The 20,000-nt window shown below is 36.7% G+C and overlaps 1 protein-coding gene and 1 non-coding gene across 2 annotated transcripts in view; one reads left to right on the top strand and one right to left on the bottom strand.

The window, feature by feature from the left end:
- The window catches only part of ric8a (ric8 guanine nucleotide exchange factor A), a 17,640-nt gene extending 316 nt beyond the window's left edge, over window positions 1–17,324 (bottom strand). The window contains exons 1-11 of the mRNA XM_070128307.1: window positions 16,826–17,324; window positions 10,447–10,583; window positions 9,984–10,108; window positions 9,361–9,559; window positions 8,808–8,940; window positions 7,705–7,883; window positions 7,033–7,309; window positions 4,928–5,171; window positions 4,422–4,572; window positions 3,828–3,947; window positions 1–3,108 (exon numbers count right to left, since the gene is read on the bottom strand). The exon at window positions 1–3,108 is cut by the window's left edge and continues 316 nt beyond it. Of these exons, the coding sequence (XP_069984408.1) occupies window positions 2,961–3,108; window positions 3,828–3,947; window positions 4,422–4,572; window positions 4,928–5,171; window positions 7,033–7,309; window positions 7,705–7,883; window positions 8,808–8,940; window positions 9,361–9,559; window positions 9,984–10,108; window positions 10,447–10,583; window positions 16,826–16,906 (1,794 nt within the window). The 5' untranslated portion in view covers window positions 16,907–17,324 and the 3' untranslated portion in view covers window positions 1–2,960. The remainder of the gene's footprint in view (window positions 3,109–3,827; window positions 3,948–4,421; window positions 4,573–4,927; window positions 5,172–7,032; window positions 7,310–7,704; window positions 7,884–8,807; window positions 8,941–9,360; window positions 9,560–9,983; window positions 10,109–10,446; window positions 10,584–16,825) is intronic.
- Window positions 17,325–18,837: 1,513 nt separating this feature from the next.
- LOC113803966 (uncharacterized) overlaps window positions 18,838–20,000 on the top strand; it is a 5,833-nt gene continuing 4,670 nt past the window's right edge. The window contains exon 1 of the transcript XR_011398952.1: window positions 18,838–18,963. This is a non-coding gene — a transcript (uncharacterized protein). The remainder of the gene's footprint in view (window positions 18,964–20,000) is intronic.

Below are 20,000 nucleotides of genomic sequence, written 5' to 3'. Positions count from 1 at the left end.
CTACTTACTCAGTTCCTTGAGTTTTCAGAAAGAAAGGTTTCTATTTTCATCAATATCATCATTATAAATAGTGTTATGTTAACTGAAATAAACACTTCTTTTTCAAAAACTTCAAGGTCTGGGATAAAAGGAAAGATCAGCATTTGTGAAGCCACTAGTAAACAAAACGAAGAAAAACATAACCACAGTGGACAGTGGACGTACCCAGCACCCAGGGACTAAAGAGGCGAACGTGTACCTCACGAGCCAGTGATGACTAATGACAGGGTGACAGGCTGTGTATGGTATCTATTTCATTATTGACATGTACATGATGATAATTACCAAGAATGCAACAATGTTATTCAAACATTTTGCATTTGGCTTATCATCACCAACCTCTTTGCCCGAGTTTTAAAAAAGCAGTTCAGTACATGAAATAAATTACAACAAAAAATATAGCTTTTTATCAAAAACTAAAATTACAAGAAAAAAATAATTGATAAAAACTAATGAAAATGGATAAAAACTGACAAGAAACCAAAAGAAGATATGAAAATTAAAAGAGAAACTAAAACAAAATAACTAATTAATTGGTATACAAGTTAAAACCTAATAGAAACAACATGAAAATCTAACTATACAAGATGTAGCACTTAAGAGAGAAATAAAGGTACAAATATTTAATGCTATCTCAAGAACAGAAGAGTTAAATATAATGCATGTAACATAAAATATACATCTTTTTAACCTATACAATAGAGATCACAAAACTAAAGATCACGTACATATATGAACACTTTATACATTCATTTTAATATACGAATGCAAGATTATGACCCAAATAATATAAGAATCATTTAGTATTTGTTCTGTCTAACAATCTATCTTTTTCTTGATTTACTTCATTTTCTCTCTTCTCCAGCTGTAGGAATATATATATATACTGTTTAGCAACCACAAAAAACAATTTAGAGAAACCATCACATGACTAGCATATACCAACTGGATTCCTCCGAGGAAATAGCACTTTATGCTGCAAGAGGAGAGCTTCCTCTTTTTTAGCCTTTTCTGAACACACAAAGCTTTTTTTTTTTTTCTTCCAATTCTTGTGACGTACAACAACCACAGAATGACACTCTGCCTTGTTCAAGCTTCTATCTATTCACAATTGTTCTTCTATAATTTCAAAGGTCTTTTATTGTTTTTTGTTTTTGTTATTGTGTAGATCACAAATGGCAGTGACAAGGAGACACACCAAAGTCTCATGCTTGGCAGCTGCTGTATTATGTCGACGTACCATGATAAAATAACATCGGCAGCGTCTTTGCAGACTGCGAGGACTTCTCTGCAAATACAGTTTCTTAACACACATATAATATGCGCATATACAGCAATCAGTGTATATACGCAGAGTGAAAAACTTTGACCCATTTTGCAAAGGCAGAAATTTGCAAGAGCGAAACATCTACTAGGTCATGCCTTCTGACTGCTGCCGTTCCCATATCTAAAACACTGAAGTCTGTAGGTTAATATCAGGATGCCTGGATGAGTGACATAAAATGAAGATCAAATACAGCTACTGATACAGATAAGAGAATAGGTATTAGATAAGTCAGAGTAATCTCAGTCTTTATCCTTTTGCTGCTTGAGTTCTAGTTCCTCAAAAATTCTACTATCTGCTCTCAGCCTGGTAATTAAATGTACTTTCCCTTTAAATGCTCCCGAGTCTAAAATCTGTAGAAATCTCTAACACACAATGTTCCCACAGCCTTCCAATGTCAGTAAGAATTATCATTCAACTATATGACTAATGCATTTTTTCCCCAAAACATACAGCTGTCACTTCTGCTAATTTATACATTTATACTCCCCAAAGCCCATATATATTTAATTCCCTTTATGCAACACTGAAGTCTGAGTAAGCAGTAAAAGGATTAAGAAAAGATTTCATGGAAGCTTCGAAACAACCATCGCTGTATGAAGTAGCTATTAACATACACAAATAAAAAATAATAATAATACTAAGTAAAATATTGGATATCCTCGTCAAAGAACTGGGAAGACTCAAAACAAAATATCTGAAATAATATAATCACTACACTTAAATTGGTAATTCTTATCAGATAGATATAATCTTTGGCTTTACAACTGGACCTAATAATTCATGTCCCTCAAAATCTCTTTCAAAAACCATGGCAAGGTCCTTCACCATATAAAATTCACAATGAAAAAAAATAAATAATGAAATATCTGTGAAATTGATGTATTGTTTGTTTTTATAAAATCATCTTTATCACCTTACATATAGAAACATACTTTTGTAATACACTCTCTATATAACTTTGTTTTCATCCTGCATCCCTACTTTATAAATGATGCTATTTGCAGTATGGAAACTAGTCATTAGCCTACAGAAGTACTGATATTTTTATCCCTCATTCATATATAGAAAAAATAACATTTATATCATTCTCAACTAGAAATTTATAAAAATCTGTCTAATTTCATTTACATTTTATTTATATCAATTCATTTATATCAAGATAACTCAGTTGTACAAGACAGATTATTTACAATATATCCTGTTCCTCCGTCTTTAATCTTTCATACAATATAAAGAGAATGACAAATGCATTAATGAAAACATATAGATGAAATACAGATATTTTGTGTTTGTATTTGAAATTTCTTTTTAAAAACAAGCCTGTTCACATCGCTTCATACCCATGCAATATTGCATTTTCATTTAACAACTTTGTCCACAAGAATTATGAACAAGGTGCCCTAAATTGCCACAATCTTCTAAATTGAAATAAACTTTTAAAATATAGGCTTTATAAAGTCCAGACTTATCAGAAGTAATAAAAACAAGAGAATCATTGAGATTGAGAAAGTGAGAGATAAAAAAATAATAATAATAATAAATTAAAAAAGCCAGTTAGCCAGTCACTAGGCCAGTATTAGGAAGCAGTGCAACCTTAGTCAGAATCGTTATTGTGGTCGTCAGAGTCGTTGTTGTGGTCTCCCGTTGGCAGGACTCCCAGCCCTTCTTGCAGTTCCATGACGCTTTCCACTGGGTGTGGCTTTCCATCATCCCCTATGCGGCACGGCTGGATGATGTTGTTTCTGGAAAAGTTGAGGTAAGATGTGTAAACACTTGAGCATGATATACATCACTTACATGATAGGACAAATGGACTATGTTTTACAGTGTAGGGGGTTAGAGTCTACAAGCATGAATGCTCCCTCAGTCCACTGCACACAAAAACACAGGAGAGTGTTTCATACAAACTAATATAAATACACACATTTACATATTTACCTCCACACACACAATTTCATAATTTCATAAATGCACACACATGCACAAATATGCACACACACATGGACAAGCACAAGCACACACAGATGCAGACACACACACATGCAGACGTAAACGCATACTTACACACGCACACACACATATACATTGACACCCATACATACAAACACTCGCATGCATGCACTTACACACTCACACATTCACTCTCTCACATATACACACACATACATACATAAACACACACACACACACACACACACACACACACACACACACACACACACACACACACACACACACACACACACACACACACACACACACACACACACACAGTACAAATTATTAAATTTCTTCTTCCTCTTCATTCCTCTTTCTCCTTCCTCATTCCTTTCTTACTCCTCTCTAACACCCTTTGCTTTTTTTCCCATTCCCTTTTTCTCTATTTCACCTTCTTCCTTAACTTTTCCATCTACCTTCTCCACTCATAAAAAGCACGCAAAAAAAAAAATGTATAAAATACCTGGTGAGCTTATCCAACACATTGACTAGTTTCATGGCCTCGTGTTCCTTCTGTTCATCCGTCATTCCATCGAGTGGCGACGGTCGAGGGGGCTCGTAGCGGCCGGTAACTGGGTTGATCCTTCAAAAGGGGGAAGAGGGGAAGAGAGGATTTTAAATCTATTTCTTCATGACAGCACATCCAAGCAGAGGACTGCCGATGCAATATGATTACGACAGACAATCAGATTCAATATGTTTTTAAGGACATGGGTATCTAATGCCAGTAAATCATAACTTATAATAATGCTTTACTCATCAACTACTCTTAGAATTATTAAGGTAAATACTAAACCAAATCACAACCTCTACACAATATCACACTTTTTCAAGTAACTATATCTGGAAATCAATTTTTTTTCCTTAATCATATTTATACAAATAAATTACATAATTCATCTTCAGTGGCATGCTGTACAAACTGAATGTAAAAATATATCAATACATATATATCAATAACTTCATGGCTATCAACAGCCTTGAACTCTGAAACCTTTAAGACAAACATGTTAAAAAAATCATAATAAATGTTTAAACAAAAAACTATTTCACCCACATGTCCTTAACTCGCTCGTATTCCTCCGTGTCCGAATCCTCAGAGTCTGAAGAGTAGTCGATAGTCGGCTTGCTTCCTCCTAGCATCAGGCCACGAGAGGCGAGGAGACCTGCTGCATTGCCGTATCCCGTGTATTTAATCAGCCGGTCAACTGTGGAATGTGAATGAGTGTGAGGGAACTTCATATCAATGCTTCTTAAGATATTCTAAATTCTTACTCAAAATAAATTGGTAACAAATCTAAATACCACCAATATCAAAATGATCTGCAGAGAACAAAGCAAATAGAATAAAAATGTTGAAAAAGGAATGAATGAATCATATAACAACACCCAATCAATACTCATAGATCATCTTCTTTGAAGATAATGACACTGAAAAATTGATCACCGTCTTCCCATCTAATACCATTCCTTCTAATTCATACCATATTTATATGCATACATGTACATAAAATAATGCCCGTCATAGCCATTTCCACTGAAGAAAATAGAGAGAGAACTTACCACTCTCCTTGCACAAAATAAACAAGAAATTTGCTGAGAGGTGCTTGAGGTCGTGCAAGGGAGAGGTCATGAGTGAGCACAGCTTGTTGCGGATGGTGTGGCCTTCCTCTGGTCTCTTGCTCACATCCCTTAGGGGTGGCAGGATGCGGAGTCGGATGAACTTGCGGATGGTGCGGTTGGCCTGCGTCATCTCAACCATCAGGGTGAGAATGGGCATCAGGCTCTTGCTCGATGACTGGCCAGGCTGTCGGAGATTGATAATTTTACTTTCTCTTTATTTTGTTTTTGTTTTTGGGGATAATGGGAAAGGTTTTGAGCAAATGACACATGGACAGGATAAGCTTAAGGCCAAAAGAGACCATGGAACAATATCAGTGAATCAATCTACGTTTTTTTTATAGATATATTGCACAATATCTAAGTCAATAATAAGAGATCAGTAACCATTACTATATTTATATGAATTTATGAATCTATGTATCTATGTATGTATTTACGTATATATATATGTATGTATGTATGTATGTATGTATGTATGTATGTATGTATGTATGTATGTATGTATGTATGTATGTATGTATGTATGTATGTATATATGTATGTATTTATGTCTGTATATATGTATGTATGTATGTATGTATGTATGTATGTATGTATGTATGTATGTATGTATGTATGTATGTATGTACGTACGTACGTATGTACGTACGTATGTATGTATGCATGTATGTATGTATGTATGTATATATGTACATATATATGTACATATGTATGTTTATCTATTTGTTTATTTGTTTGTTTGTTTGTCTGCTTGTATATATGAGTTTATATTTATGTATGCATGTATGCATGTATGCATGTACGCATATATGCATATTTGTCACATTCGACGTTACATCAGTCTTTAAAGTCAATGTGTACATTCTAAGAAGAAATCCTGAAACAACTTCAAAGCTAAGTGTTCTTACTGTCTAAAACATACCTAAATATATAGGACTGCATCAATGGCATCTACAATGAGCAGAATCTAATAGCAGGATACCCTTGGAAAATCAAATCATATGACATTTTTGCTTTCATACAATAGTATTTGGGTAGTACCCTTCAGCAGATTTATAATAAAGCCTACAGGTATCATAGAACAGTATCAAAGAATCCATACAGATCTCATTAAACAAAATCTAGCAATTTTCTATTAGAACCCCAAATTTCACACGGGAAGGCAAAGGGTAACCAACCACAGGCGCAGCTATAACTATCATCATTACTCGTAAACACTGCAGAGACTTTCTTATCACCCTGTACCTTGAATGTAGCCCAGGTGAGGATCTGATTCTCTGGCTATTGCAGTCAAGGTAATTATCAGAATATCAGATTAATTGGTCAGTAATATGAAACCGTCATTATATTTACATCTCTGTTTTCAAATTAAATGACAATATACCTTGTATGGTAGTAAAGGTAATTCTTCAGAAGATTAGTTTCATTTTGCCTGTCTTTATAGTAACTGATTACTTAGCTGGTAGAACAATTTACCACTTTCAGTCAAAATATCTTTTACTTTATATATTCTTTTGGTGTAGCACTAATCTCATGTTTAGTAGATACTGTAATCACTGAAGTGAAATGCCAAGACAATAATACTATTCATCTATCCACATCAAAACTTTCTGAAGACTTCATCTTTTAAGTGTATAACAATTGTGTGTTTGAGTTTGGGTAATTATCAAATCAGTTTTCACATAAATCATTAATCAGTCTGTTTCAAAATATCTAGTCTTTCTATTATTTGAGACCACAAATATATACCTGAAACACAAAAACTGAAAACCTCCCTGTGCTATTCCAGAGAAAGACATTTCCCTAAATATGTCATACTTATCCAATATTCATGTTCAACTGATCACAGAGGAAAAAAAATATATGCTAAAATAATAACAATATTTCTAGAAGGTGAATGATTAATGAAAGAAAATATATACCTCAAAATGTGAAAGTGCATCTTTTAAAAATGAAACAAAGATTATGGAGATATATCTAAGAAAAATCAAACATGAATATAAAAAAAAGTTAACCACTCAGCTATAAACTCCAAGATTACCTACCGACTTCAATCTGGAATCAAGGAAGTCCAACAGCTTAATGATGGCTGTCATGTCTTTGCCGTCATACTCGCATGATCGCTCGTTCTGTTTGCTGAGATCAGAATCTACTTCAGTGAAGCATGCAGCCTCCATGAGAGCTGTTGCCCCTGCAGTAGGCTGGGTAGTAACCACAGTGGGGGCTGGGGGAGGCATAGGGGACTCAGAGGCCTGTGGCATGTCACACAGCAGTTCCTCATACATCTTAGGAGGCATCACTAGTAGCAGGTTGACCGTGTTGCTGAAAAAAAGAGTTAAAAATATATATTGGTGTGTAGATCCTTAAAGAAGGGCTGCCATGTTTTGTGAATTGGATGAGGTTATTTCTATTCTACAGAGGAAAGGGAATGTCAGCTAAGAACAGGAAGAAAAGAAGGTAAGGAGGAAGAAAGAGCAACAGCAAGAGAAGAAGACAGAAAAGAGGAAAAAGAAAGAGTAGGAGACAGACAGATGTAGAAAAAAAGGACAAAAAGCAGAGAGATAAAAGCCACAGCCATCATGTTGTACCAAAAACCTGTCTTCTTAGGATAGCATGTTGAGCTTAAGAGCAAAAGATGAGACAGGAACAAAAGAGAAAACAGCAATGACAAATATGAATGTAAAAACCGAAAAAAAATCAGTACCACAGCCACCAACCTGTGCAGGGAATCTGTCTTCTCAGGGCAGCGGGTGGAGGCCAGGAGAAGATAGCGTAGGATGCTGATAAGACGCAAGCAGTGGCTGTCCTCCTCCTCGTCTGGGCTGTTTTTGTCGATGTGAAGTACCAGGTTGTACAGGACTTTGAGAACCTCATTAACCAGCTCTGCCTGCTCATCCTGTAGGAAAGGTTTGGAAAAAAAAACATTACTTCATTATTTTCTTTTTATCTTTTCTTATTTGTCTTGTATTTCTTCATCAACTTATTTTCATTTCTTTGTTCTTTACTATCTTGTGACCTCAAGACAGATATGAGACAAGAAAAACTGCAAAGAAGGAAACTGCAATATTGAAAATTAGCTAGTGGCCAGTAAAGTGGATTGTTGACACGCATTAACAATTTCCTCCATTTGCACATGGCTCTTTCAGTACTTCAAGCACAACACTTGGCACCTCGTGCTTGTAGCTGTATTTCATAAACAAAAGTTTTTAAAAATAATGATTTCACTTCACTTCAAAATGTGTGTATCTAATAGAGATGAAAAGCAAGTGAAATTGAGTGAATGGATGGATGGATGGATGGATGGATGGATGGATGGATGGATGGATGGATGGATGGATGGATGGATGGATGGATGGATGGATGGATGGATGGATGGATGGATGGATGGATAGATGGATGGATGGATGGATGGATGGATGGATGGATAGATAATTAGATAGATAGATAGATGGATGGATGGATGGATGGATGGATGGATGGATGGATGGATGGATGGATGGATGGATAGATAGATAATTAGATAGATAGATGGATGGATGGATGGATGGATGGATGGATGGATGGATGGATAGATGGATGGATGGATGGATGGATGGATGGATGGATAGATAGATAATTAGATAGATAGATGGATGGATGGATGGATGGATGGATGGATGGATGGATGGATGGATAGATGGATGGATGGATGGATGGATGGGTGGATGGGTGGATGGATGGATGGATGGATGGATGGATGGATGGATGGATGGATGGATGGATGGATGGATGGATGGATGGATGGATGGATCTTCCCAAAGAAACAAACAAAAACACTTACATTGAAGATAATGGGATTGGGGAGATAGCCGTTAATGGATTGCACCTCGCTCTCCTCCTGGGCCGTTTTAAGTGACAGGTCTAGGATCTCGATCAGGTAAGTCAGCCCATGGTACTCTGACCTCAGCCGTGGTCTGTGCGGATAGCAAAGAAAGTCAGGGTTACAGAAAGTATGTAGAAAAAAATGGGGGAAGAAATAAACATGATAATAAAAAAATAATCAAAATAAAAGAAAAAGAGACCAATACAACAGAGAAAATAAAAGGATGAAATAAGAAGTAATACAGAAAAATTATAAATACAAATAATCAAAACAATTTTTTCTCTTGATATCATAACGAGTTTCTTCATCACATCAATGAAATCTCTTCAATTGGACACATTTTTTCCCGCTTTATATCCACCCCAAGCATTAGTCAAAACTTTTTCCCTTGATATCCCACCATCCTTTTTCTCTCAAAACTCAATAAAAAAAAAATTTTCTTAAAATTCTTTTCCCATACAGCCCCTCAAAAACGGCACGAGACCCCAAAAGGGCAGAAGTCAACGCTCACCTAATATCTCCACAGAAAGCCGTCAGCAGGAAGAGCAGCCTCATATCAAAGTACTTGACAAGATGCGGCAGATCTGGGTCTTTGAAGGTCTTCAGGCGACACATGAGGCCCGGGATGCAGCTGTTGACACAGCACATGCGCTGGATCGCCGAGCTGTTGTATAGCAGATTGCTCAGACATTTCTGGGCCTCTGTCACCACTGGGGAACAGTCATATTGTGTTATCTTTTGTTTACTCTTACTAATTACACACACACACACACACACACACACACACACACACACACACACACACACACACACACACACACACACACACACACACACACACACACACACACACAAAATTATCAGTGTTTGAGACTTAGAATAGAAAAAATGATGCTATGATGATGAGAAACAGGCCCTTATTCTCTTTTGATATAAATATACACAAAAACAACAGGTATATCCATAAAGCTTCATTATGTGTTGCTTAATCTTCAGAATAATGTACACCAGTGTTTTTTACAAATATATCAACCTTCATCTAACAAGTACTACCCTTATTTAACCAACAACTGATAGGCAGCTGATTTTTTATCAATAACTTTACTTGGTCTACCTCAACGGAAGATACCATACCATCATAATTAATTTGTTGATTAAGCCGCTGCAGGGCCTCTTCTTCAGGCACAAGACCTGCCAGACGCACGATGACTGCAAGCCTGTCGCTGTCAATCACGTTGTTTAGGGACTGTTTGTCTCGACTGTAAAGAAGAAACAGGTAGTTATTAAGTCCAAATGTAGCAAAACTGCATGAAAAAATGAATGGGAGTAGAATAAGAGGAGAATGATTAAGGAAATGAATAAGAGAAGGGGGATGCAGTGGAGGAGAGGCAAGAGAAGGCAGTGGGGGGATAAGGAAGAAGAAGGATATAAAGGGGAGGAAGAGGAGGAGGGTAAAGAGGAGGGGGAATCCCATGAAACAAACTCAAAACATTGAAGTAGCAATCAGATGCATATGATGTGTATGATCTTAAAGCACACTGGGTATAAGAATAAGTAGAAGAAGAAGAAGAAAGACAAGGATAAGAGGCGTACTCACCTGAGTATTCTGATCACAGAAAGGCAGGTCTGGTGGGTGACACTTGCTGCCGGGTCGCTTAATCGCGCCATAATCACATTCCACAGTCGCTCGGTGCATTGTTGTGATAATCCCACTGGGGTGAACTGCTGCTCATACTGAGGGTAAAACATCAGACCATGAGATGTGGTAAATTTGCCATAACACAAAGGTATAAGATGCAGGGATGTGATAAAAGAATTTAAAAGATTGCATTCCCAGTTCTAGAAAAAAAAACATTGGGATAAAATTCAATTTACATACTACAATAACTACATAAAGCAAGTGTAAATTAATATTAAACATAACATGGTATGGAGAACTAAAAGCCAGAATCATGAACAAAGCAACAATAAAAATTAGGAAAGGGTTCAAGCCAAGCCAAGATTCATTTATCTGTATAGTACAAAAAAAAGAAGGAAAAAAAAAACAGTAACAGCTATTTACACTTGATTATGTAGTGGTCTTTTGCCTTTACAAGCTATCTCATTTACAACCTCTTTTTCTTCATTCCTGTAATAGCCTATACTCCAATTCTTGTACCTATCAAAAATTGTAACTACCTCACAGCTTGAAGCTCAACATAATTTTTTTTTTTATTAATATCATTTTCTTTAAATAAAAAGAGGAATGTCCCACCCTTTCAGTATTTTGAAATCATACCAATCAAAAGGCAAGAGACACAGAGACTAAGCACTAGAAAGACAAATAAATTTTTAAAAATCAAAAACCTTTCTTCATCAATACTATATATCCAAGGATTCCAGTGAGTTTATTCTCGTCCTCTCCATCCAACTTGGGAAGAAAATATGGCTCTCTATCTCTTGTACCAACAGACCTTTCTAAATCCCATATAAAACCAGTGAATAATCACTTCATTTACATCGTAATTCAAAAAAGAAGAAGAAAAAAAATCAGTCTCATTAACCAGTAGCAATGGCATTCTTGAAATCAAATAGCTTTTTATCAAAAAAAAAAATAATAATAATACTTTAATGTTTAATGAATCATACATTGCATGATGCATTAAAAAAAGTGCACATGAGAAATGACAAAATCACATACCCAATCATATATCAAATAAAACTGTAAAAAAATGAGTGCCTTAGTTCTAGATACACATTTGCTTTTCCAGTGCAGGGGATAATACAAGCATTAAATATTTTCAAATTCCAGTTCCGAGTACCAGACCCTCAACACATAAAAGCAGATAAACACATATTGTCCGTCTTGATGTAAACCATGTAAAATGGAAAGAAATGAAAAGGAAGAAAGCCTTTAGAAAACAAATATGAAATATCACTTACAAAACAAAAATGAGTATAGCATAATTAGAAGTACAAACTGGGACGTCGGCAGAAACTCAACCTCCCTTACCTGGCAAACTTGGGTCCAGACTAAGCTGGCAAGGCACTGGCCATGCATACTAATGGCAGAACTCTCCAAGCAACCAGATCAGGTCAGTGGATGCCAGACTAGTGAGATTCTTACTTCACTACTTTAAACAATTAATCTATGCCTTCAAGGTCTTGTTAATTATTCAATCCAATCAATAGAAAAAATAGAGTTGACAATTCTTATAATTTTTTCCTTATACTCTGAGTCTAAGACAGAAACTGTATAATGGTGACAAAACCTTTTCACATCATTTACATATTGGATTTCTATACTAAGGCTTATTTAACACTGTGGGGTTCTTCATTAGTGCTAATTAGCAAAAAATAATAAAAAAATTAACCAATAATTTTGGAACATTTCAATGCATATCCCTGAAAAACATTTGACTGCCTGTTCATATATCCATTTACTAAACACAGTATCTGAAAATTATGAATAAGAATGAACACCTCAACAGTACAAGACAAAGAATAGTGTCCAATTACTTTTATTTGCACATCCCATCACCATGAATTCTTGCTCCCCCTCATAAAGGAGTCCACATATCAGAGAAGGAGAGGCACAAGGTTTCCTCTCATGCGCTGCCGAGGCCTCCTCAACACTCCTTGATCTACCCTCCATCCAAAGTACACCATCTCAGGGTGAACATACATAAGCTTAATCATTCTAGTGTTGGGATTCAGCATGCTTTTTCTTTCCTTTTTTTATAAACAATGCTACTGGTTAAGCTCAAGATATGTTGCTCAAGAAAAAAAAAAGTGGTAGGTGTTCAGAATAAGACTACATAAAGCAATGCCCTGGCTTCTGTAATTGGCCTTGCAAAGGCAACAAACAGAATATATATAGTCACAATTTGTTTACCTATACTAAAGCACAGAGTACACATGTGTGTGTGTGTGTGCTGTGTGTGTGTGTGTGTGTGTGTGTTGTGTGTGTGTGTGTGTGTGTGTGTGTGTGTTGTGCGTGTGTGTGTGTGTGTGTGTTGTGTGTGTGTGTGTGTGTGTGTGTTGTGTGTGTGTGTGTGTGTGTGTGTGTGTGTGTGTGTGTGTGTGTGTGTGTGTGTGTGTGTGTGTGTGTGTGTGTGTGTGTGTGTGTGTGTGTGTGTGTGTGTGTGTGTGTGTGTGTGTGTGTTGTGCGTGTGTGTGTGTGTGTGTGTTGTGCGTGTGTGTGTGTGTGTTGTGGGTGTGTGTTGTGCGTGTGTGTGTGTGTTGTGCGTGTGTGTGTGTGTTGTGCGTGTGTGTGTGTGTGTGTTGTGCATGTGTGTGTGTGTGTGTGTGTGTTGTGCATGTGTGTGTGTGTGTGTGTGTGTTGTGCGTGTGTGTGTGTGTGTGTGTGTGTTGTGCGTGTGTGTGTGTGTGTATGTGTGTGTGTGTGTGTTGTGCGTGTGTGTGTTGTGCGTGTGTGTGTGCGTGTGTGTGTGTGTGCGTGCGTGCGTGCGTGCGTGTGTGTGTGTGTGTGTGTGTGTGTGTGTGTGTGTGTGTGTGTGTGTGTGTGTGTGTGTGTGTGTGTGTGTGTGTGTGTGTGTGTGTGTGTGTGTGTGTGTGTGTGTGAAGTTCATCTACAATATGAATTTACTATACAAAATAAATATATAAATAAATAAATAAATAAATAAATAATCACAAAAATCATCAGTGATATTTACTGCGTGAGTGAGGGAAAGGAAAGGATCTACCGAATAAATATAAATAATTAGACAAATGGGTAAACATAACAACATAACAACAAGAATACGACAATATTAAAAGTCAGACAGATCAAATAATTCTTCAGTGCAGTGTCCAATAACTATGACCATCTAAGCATTGCATATAGAGCATGCCGAGTACCAACTTGGACGGCAGGAATTCCAGTGGCGGACTGCTGCACTCTACCAAAATTCCTGGTGGGTGCAACTGTACTGAACTGGAATTACAGAAGAATGCAAACTCTAGTGGCGAGGTTAACTACTGACTGACTATTCACTCTTCTATGCATCACCTGACCTCTGATTATGTCATTTCTGAATTAAGAAAAGGTAAACACATACATGAAGAGATTAACATACAAGTTAATGTTCAGAATAGGATCACATAAAGCAAGACAGCACATTCAGCTAGTTGGTCATAAATTAATGGGGAAGTCAACGAGTTCCACTGATCAAAATATACAGGGCAGGAATTTGTTTGCCTTTCCCAGGAAATATAGGCCCTAAATCAGTTCATAAATTAATTCAAACGTAAATATGGTACCTTAACAAGGACTTGTAATCTTACATATACTTTCAGCAGACTATTTTTGAGCATAAGAGTGTCGTTTTATATGTTCTTTGAGGTCCTGAGCTTCCCCTTTCTCTATTTTTGTAAGGTCCTATTCTGAACATTTACTAACACAAATAACAATTATAACAAATAGATAAAATACTACACAAATAATGATGACCAAGTTCATAACATTTCATACTTTACAAAAGAAATCATAATATAGAAAAAAATCAAAACCTGGTTTCATATACAGAACATCAAACATTAAGTATCCATGGCAGAACATTGCCAATCAAATATTCTTATGGAACCAATTTTCTAAATCTATATCAATTTTAGCAATGACTCTGAAGAAGTTCAAAAATGTCATGTCTAACTCCTTATTCCTTAAGAACCACAAACCCTTATCGGTTCCTCCATTCAATAGAGTATCAATAGAGCAAAAAGTTGAATAAATCATCAAAATTACCTATCTTGTGTGAATGAAAAAGGGGAGAGAGAGTAATATGAATATGTAAATAAAATACATATAAAATCATTTTCCTATTTGGTAAAACACAAACATGTAGATGTATTCACAGGTATCAAGATGTAAAACCATTTAAAAGACAATAACATAACAGATCAGGTGATTAGGGTAGGTGGAGGAGAGGGAAACCATTCTCCAGTCATAGAAAAGAGTCCAGGTACATTTTCAACAGTTGCCCTCTGACTGCTGTTGTCTCCTTGTATCCCACGACAAAGCTTCTGTTTACTTTCTGTCTTCACTTTCTGATCACCTATCAGAAAATCAATAGCCTAGTTGTCTTACCTATCCAAAAGCTCCCAAAATCACCAAAAATGCTTATGACACTTTGAATTCCATGAAAGCAATAGTCTCAGGACTTCCCATTCACCCTACAGATGAGAAACAATTAAAAAACACAAGGTATTTCATCTGACTTAATAACTTCAGGGTAAGACACATACCTAATGGAAAAAGTATTTTGTCTCTCACTTCATAATAACCTAGGCCTAATGCACAAAACAGCAACAAAGAAAACAAACAGGGCATCTCATAAACTTCACCCTTCCCTAACCACGCATTAAGATAATTTGATTTAAAAGAGAACCCAACACGGAGAGTACACACCTTCTCAGCTACTACCACCCCTCATTATGGATAGCAGAACATATCTCACACTCAGTGATGGGCATCAATACACAGAATTGTCTAATGCATCACCAATACACCGATAGTTGAAGTTTGGCTAAAGCAAACCCGATAAATTGATTCTTTGAAAACAGTTAAAGCAATATCGATAACAAAAAATGCATTGCCAATATCCCATCTCTGACTACTTGTAATTGTTTTTCAAAAGAGAGAGAGAGAGAGAGAGAGAGAGAGAGAGAGAGAGAGAGAGAGAGAGAGAGAGAGAGAGAGAGAGAGAGAGAGAGAGAGAGAGAGAGAGAGAGAGAGAGAGAGAGAGAGAGAGAGAGAGAGAGAGAAACTGCCTATATCTGCTCAACCAAAAACAAAAAAAGTCCCAATTATCCCCTTGCTCCTGTCTCTGATACATACCAAACTACTTCACATCCAGTGAAAAATAAAAATAAAAAAGATACTGGAATCAACGTACAACCATCAGCCATGTGCATCTGCCGGATATACTTTCCATATGCAACTGAGCAGTCAATACCTAATAGCACTGAATCCCGTACATCAAACGATGCTGCAGCAAAGGCAAACAAAATGTTACGAGAGTATTCTGAGAAGATAATGTTTGCAGATCACTCCAGTCCAAGCTCTACATTTCTTCTAATACTATACCAATGTCAGACTTTGGAATATATAAGGAGAAGTTAACGGCATTTGCCAGAGGCCCAAGCATAGCATCGCTAAAATACTGTACGCATCCTTGGCATAAACTGTGTATGTCATATGTAGTTTATCCCATCATTGAATATTCTTTATTCTAATAATCAATCATCTACATTTTGTGAACTGTAAACAAAAATCATAGCTATTAAAAAAAAAAAAAATGATCCCATAAACACTATTACCTGTTTTATTTCAAGTCTCCCAACATTCTGTCACATAAAATGTACTGAAAATAAAGAAACTAGCCAAATAAAATTACAATAAAGTACCAATTCAATTAAATTACATATCTACTCCATAGACCGCAAAGACACCAGTCAGAGAGAGAAAAAGCTATTGTTAATGCTACCGAGAGCAATGCAAAGACATTGAGGGAAATGGTCACTGCCATCTTATGGGGAATAAGAAATAGTCCTTTCCAACACAGATACAACTGCTGCAGCTTAAACATTTACTGCAAAATAACAAAAATATCCGCTGAATATCACCGCCCAGAGACTAGGTCCGCAACACTCTCACACAGCCAGAGTTCTTAATGTCTGTTTTCTGTAAGATGGCGCAAAGTGCTAATAAAGAGGAGGTAAAGGGGGCTTGCCTCACCCCCCCCTGTTTCAGGAATAAATAGAAGGTAGGAAAGATTAGTTATTTTTTAGACTTTGTGATTTAAATGATACCCTGGTTTTGGTAATTCATCTCTGAAGCATGTATCACTCGTCGTAAATACCAAATTTGTTGCAAAATAATAATAACGACCACCAAACTCGCAGCACAAAAATGAGAATCAAACTGAACTGAAAGAGAGCAAAATGAAAAAGAACGAAAAGATTAGTAGAATAATTTTTAGAAAGGGAAACCTCACCTTCGACGCAAATTCCTTCAAAAGCCGAATGAAGTCTTGGTCGCTTCCTGTCTCTAAAAGCTTTAAGACTGACTCCTCCATTTTTCTTTTCTTTTTTTTTTCTCTCTTTCTCTCTCCTTTTCTTCTAACCTGCTCTTCTGTTCTTCTTCCTTGCCTTTTATCTCCTTTCTTTCTTTTTTTCCTTAGTTCTCTTCTCCTCTTCTCTCTCTTCGCCTCCTATTCTCTACTTCCTCTTCACCTAGCTTCTCTTTTCCCTTCCTCTTCCCCTTCTTTCCCCTTTTCCTTCTCTCCCTTCGTCCTTATCCTCCTCTTCCTTCTCTTCCACTTCTCCTCGTCTTCCTCTTCTTCTCATATACTTCCTCTTCTTCTCCTCGACTTCCTCTTCTTCTCTCTCTTTCTTCTCCTTCGTAAATCAAATTCCTCTTCCTCCCAAATAACACTAATAAGGTTTCCCGGAGACAGACACACAGAGACACAGACACTCCTCTCCGAAAACAGCAGACAGCTTGTAAACACTGCGGCTATTTTCACCGTGGGGGAATTTTCGCGATCCCTCACCTCAAGTTAGGTTTGGGTTTGTGACGTCACGATAGCGTCACGATGTCGTCATATTTTTTGGTTGTACGTGTATTTTTTATCAAAATATATACAGATATCAAGTAAATATAATAAGCAAGTGATTTAAATTACTTTTGGAATCTATTGTATTAAAATATTGGGGTATATAGGTAGATTGTACTTCAGGTAGACTTGCTGTGACGTCAAAGACTCAACCCAGCTTGATCATAGGGACCGCGAATATTCTCCTCAGGTTAGGTGGAGTCACGGATAGGGATTTATCATTCTACTCGCACTGTTGTAGTTATTTAACATATCATTACATTTATCAATATCTTTGTTTCTTTTTACGATTTTGTGTGTGTATTTATCTCTTTTAATTTGCTTGATGCGTCAAATATGCTGACTTTTTCGTGAGTAAAATCTATTATGAGTCATATGTCTATCTTCTGATTTTCCTTTTCTTTTTTCACTCTATCGCAACTAATTAGAAATCCCTCATTACATAATTCTGTGGAGATGTAACCACAGCTCAGAACAAACAATAATAATTTTGTAAGTATGTCATACTCTAATAACCCGGAATCGTTGCACTTAATTTTGAAGATGTAATGGAAGAACATCTAGTATTCATGTATTGTGAATATAAATTCGAAATGATAATCTGAAATATGGTGAAATTAACCGATATTCATCACAAAAAACGGTATTTAGGGGTAACTATTTTTAAGGTTTGGATGAAATTGTCACCTAATCTATTTCCTAAAATAAGCGAAACGTGATCAAACTCAAGTGTTCAGTATCTAGATTTAAATTATATCGTAAACTGAAAAGCTTTCCAGGGTACAGCTTAGCGTTTGTGTACCTTTTTCCATATATACTACTGTGGCATAATTAACTTACTAAACTGCTTAACTTCAGACTTGAGAATTTAGACACACACATATATACACGCACATATACACACACACACAAACATACAAACACACACACGCAGATGTACATGTACACCACATACATACACACAACCGCACACGCACGCGCGCATACGCACATGTGTGTGTGGTAGGCTAATGAGATCTTTATGTGATGTTACGATTATTAGTGTTAATATTACCATCCGTATGTGCATTGGTATTTGTTGCCATTTTCATGTTATTCTCATCGTTATTTTCATCATTATCATTACTTTTGTTATGCCCATTACATAGTAGGTCCTATACCGGTCTCACGGTGTCGCTGTCGGTTGGACAAATGGTTCTACCAACTTTACCCCCTGTTTGACGTAGAGACTTGGTACAAAAAAAATCAAGACGTGACTTCAAAGGTATTTAATGGCGTCCAGTTTTCACTTCCATTTAGCAAAACGGCAGCACCAAGGCGTGTGTGTGTGTGTGTGTGTTTATATGCTTGTGTGTGTACAACAGCTCGGCCATCCAGCGTGTGTGCTGCGTCAACAGCTGCATCCCGGGCCTCATGTGTCGCCTGAAGACCTTCAAAGACCCAAATCTGCCACATCTTGTCAAGTACTTTGATATGAGGCTGCTCTTCCTGCTGACGGCTTTCTGTGGAGATATCAGGTGAGCGTGTATGTGTGTGTCGATATTGTGATCTCCGCGAAAGAAATAGCAAAACAGTAAATACAAATCAATTTGTCTATGATTCATTGTGTATGGTATCTTTCTCCTCGTCCCACAAACAGAAATTAAATATATTTGGCGGAAATACCTTACTCTCTTACGTCATGTGTATTGTCTATCGTGTCCGTGGTCGGTGGTCGCTTCTGATCAGTACTGGCGTATTTTGCAATATGCGCAAAGAACCTGCGCTGATCTTTGGAAGATAGAAGGCACACCTGTTTTATTTTGATGATGGGGATTTTTTTTCCTCCCTCCGACATTCCATTATCACCAGATTTACTCGCTATTCAAAGGAGAAGAAAATGCTACCGTGACATAATTAACCTACTAAACTGTCTAACTTCAGACTTGAATTTACACACACACACACACACACACACACACACACACACACACACACACACACACACACACACACACACACACACACACACACACACTCACACACTCACACGTGCAGATGCACATAAACTCTACACACATTCACACAAACACACGATTTATTTGATACAGCTGTTCAAAATTCTCAGCCGAAAACTGACGACCCCCAACATGATCTGAAATGACCCCTCCATCCACTGACTGAACCGCAGACACCTTAGGAGGGTTTTGAATCCAGTTTTCTCAAGGCTTGGCAGGCAGGATGAAGGCCCTCAACCTCCTCAGTAAGATTCCTTATATACTGTCCTTTATCCCTTCTCAGCCGTATCTTAGTGCTGCAATATACATATGTGGTCTCCAGTGTCTCCAGCAAAATAAAGGCCTACCTTGACTTCGAATGTTACCATTCTTATCATTATTATTATCATTAACATTACTTATTATTATAGTAATGATAATGATAATAATCATTATTATTATTATTATTATTATTAGTTATTGTTATTATTATTATTATTATCATTGTTATTATCATTAATATTATTATTATTATCATTATTATTATTGTTACTATCATTGTTATTGTTATTATCATT

Source organism: Penaeus vannamei, chromosome 12 (assembly GCF_042767895.1).
Source record: "Penaeus vannamei isolate JL-2024 chromosome 12, ASM4276789v1, whole genome shotgun sequence".
Classification (NCBI taxonomy): domain Eukaryota; kingdom Metazoa; phylum Arthropoda; class Malacostraca; order Decapoda; family Penaeidae; genus Penaeus; species Penaeus vannamei.
The sequence above is the reverse complement of the archived record's forward strand: the minus strand, read 5'-3'. Positions and strand labels throughout refer to the sequence as shown.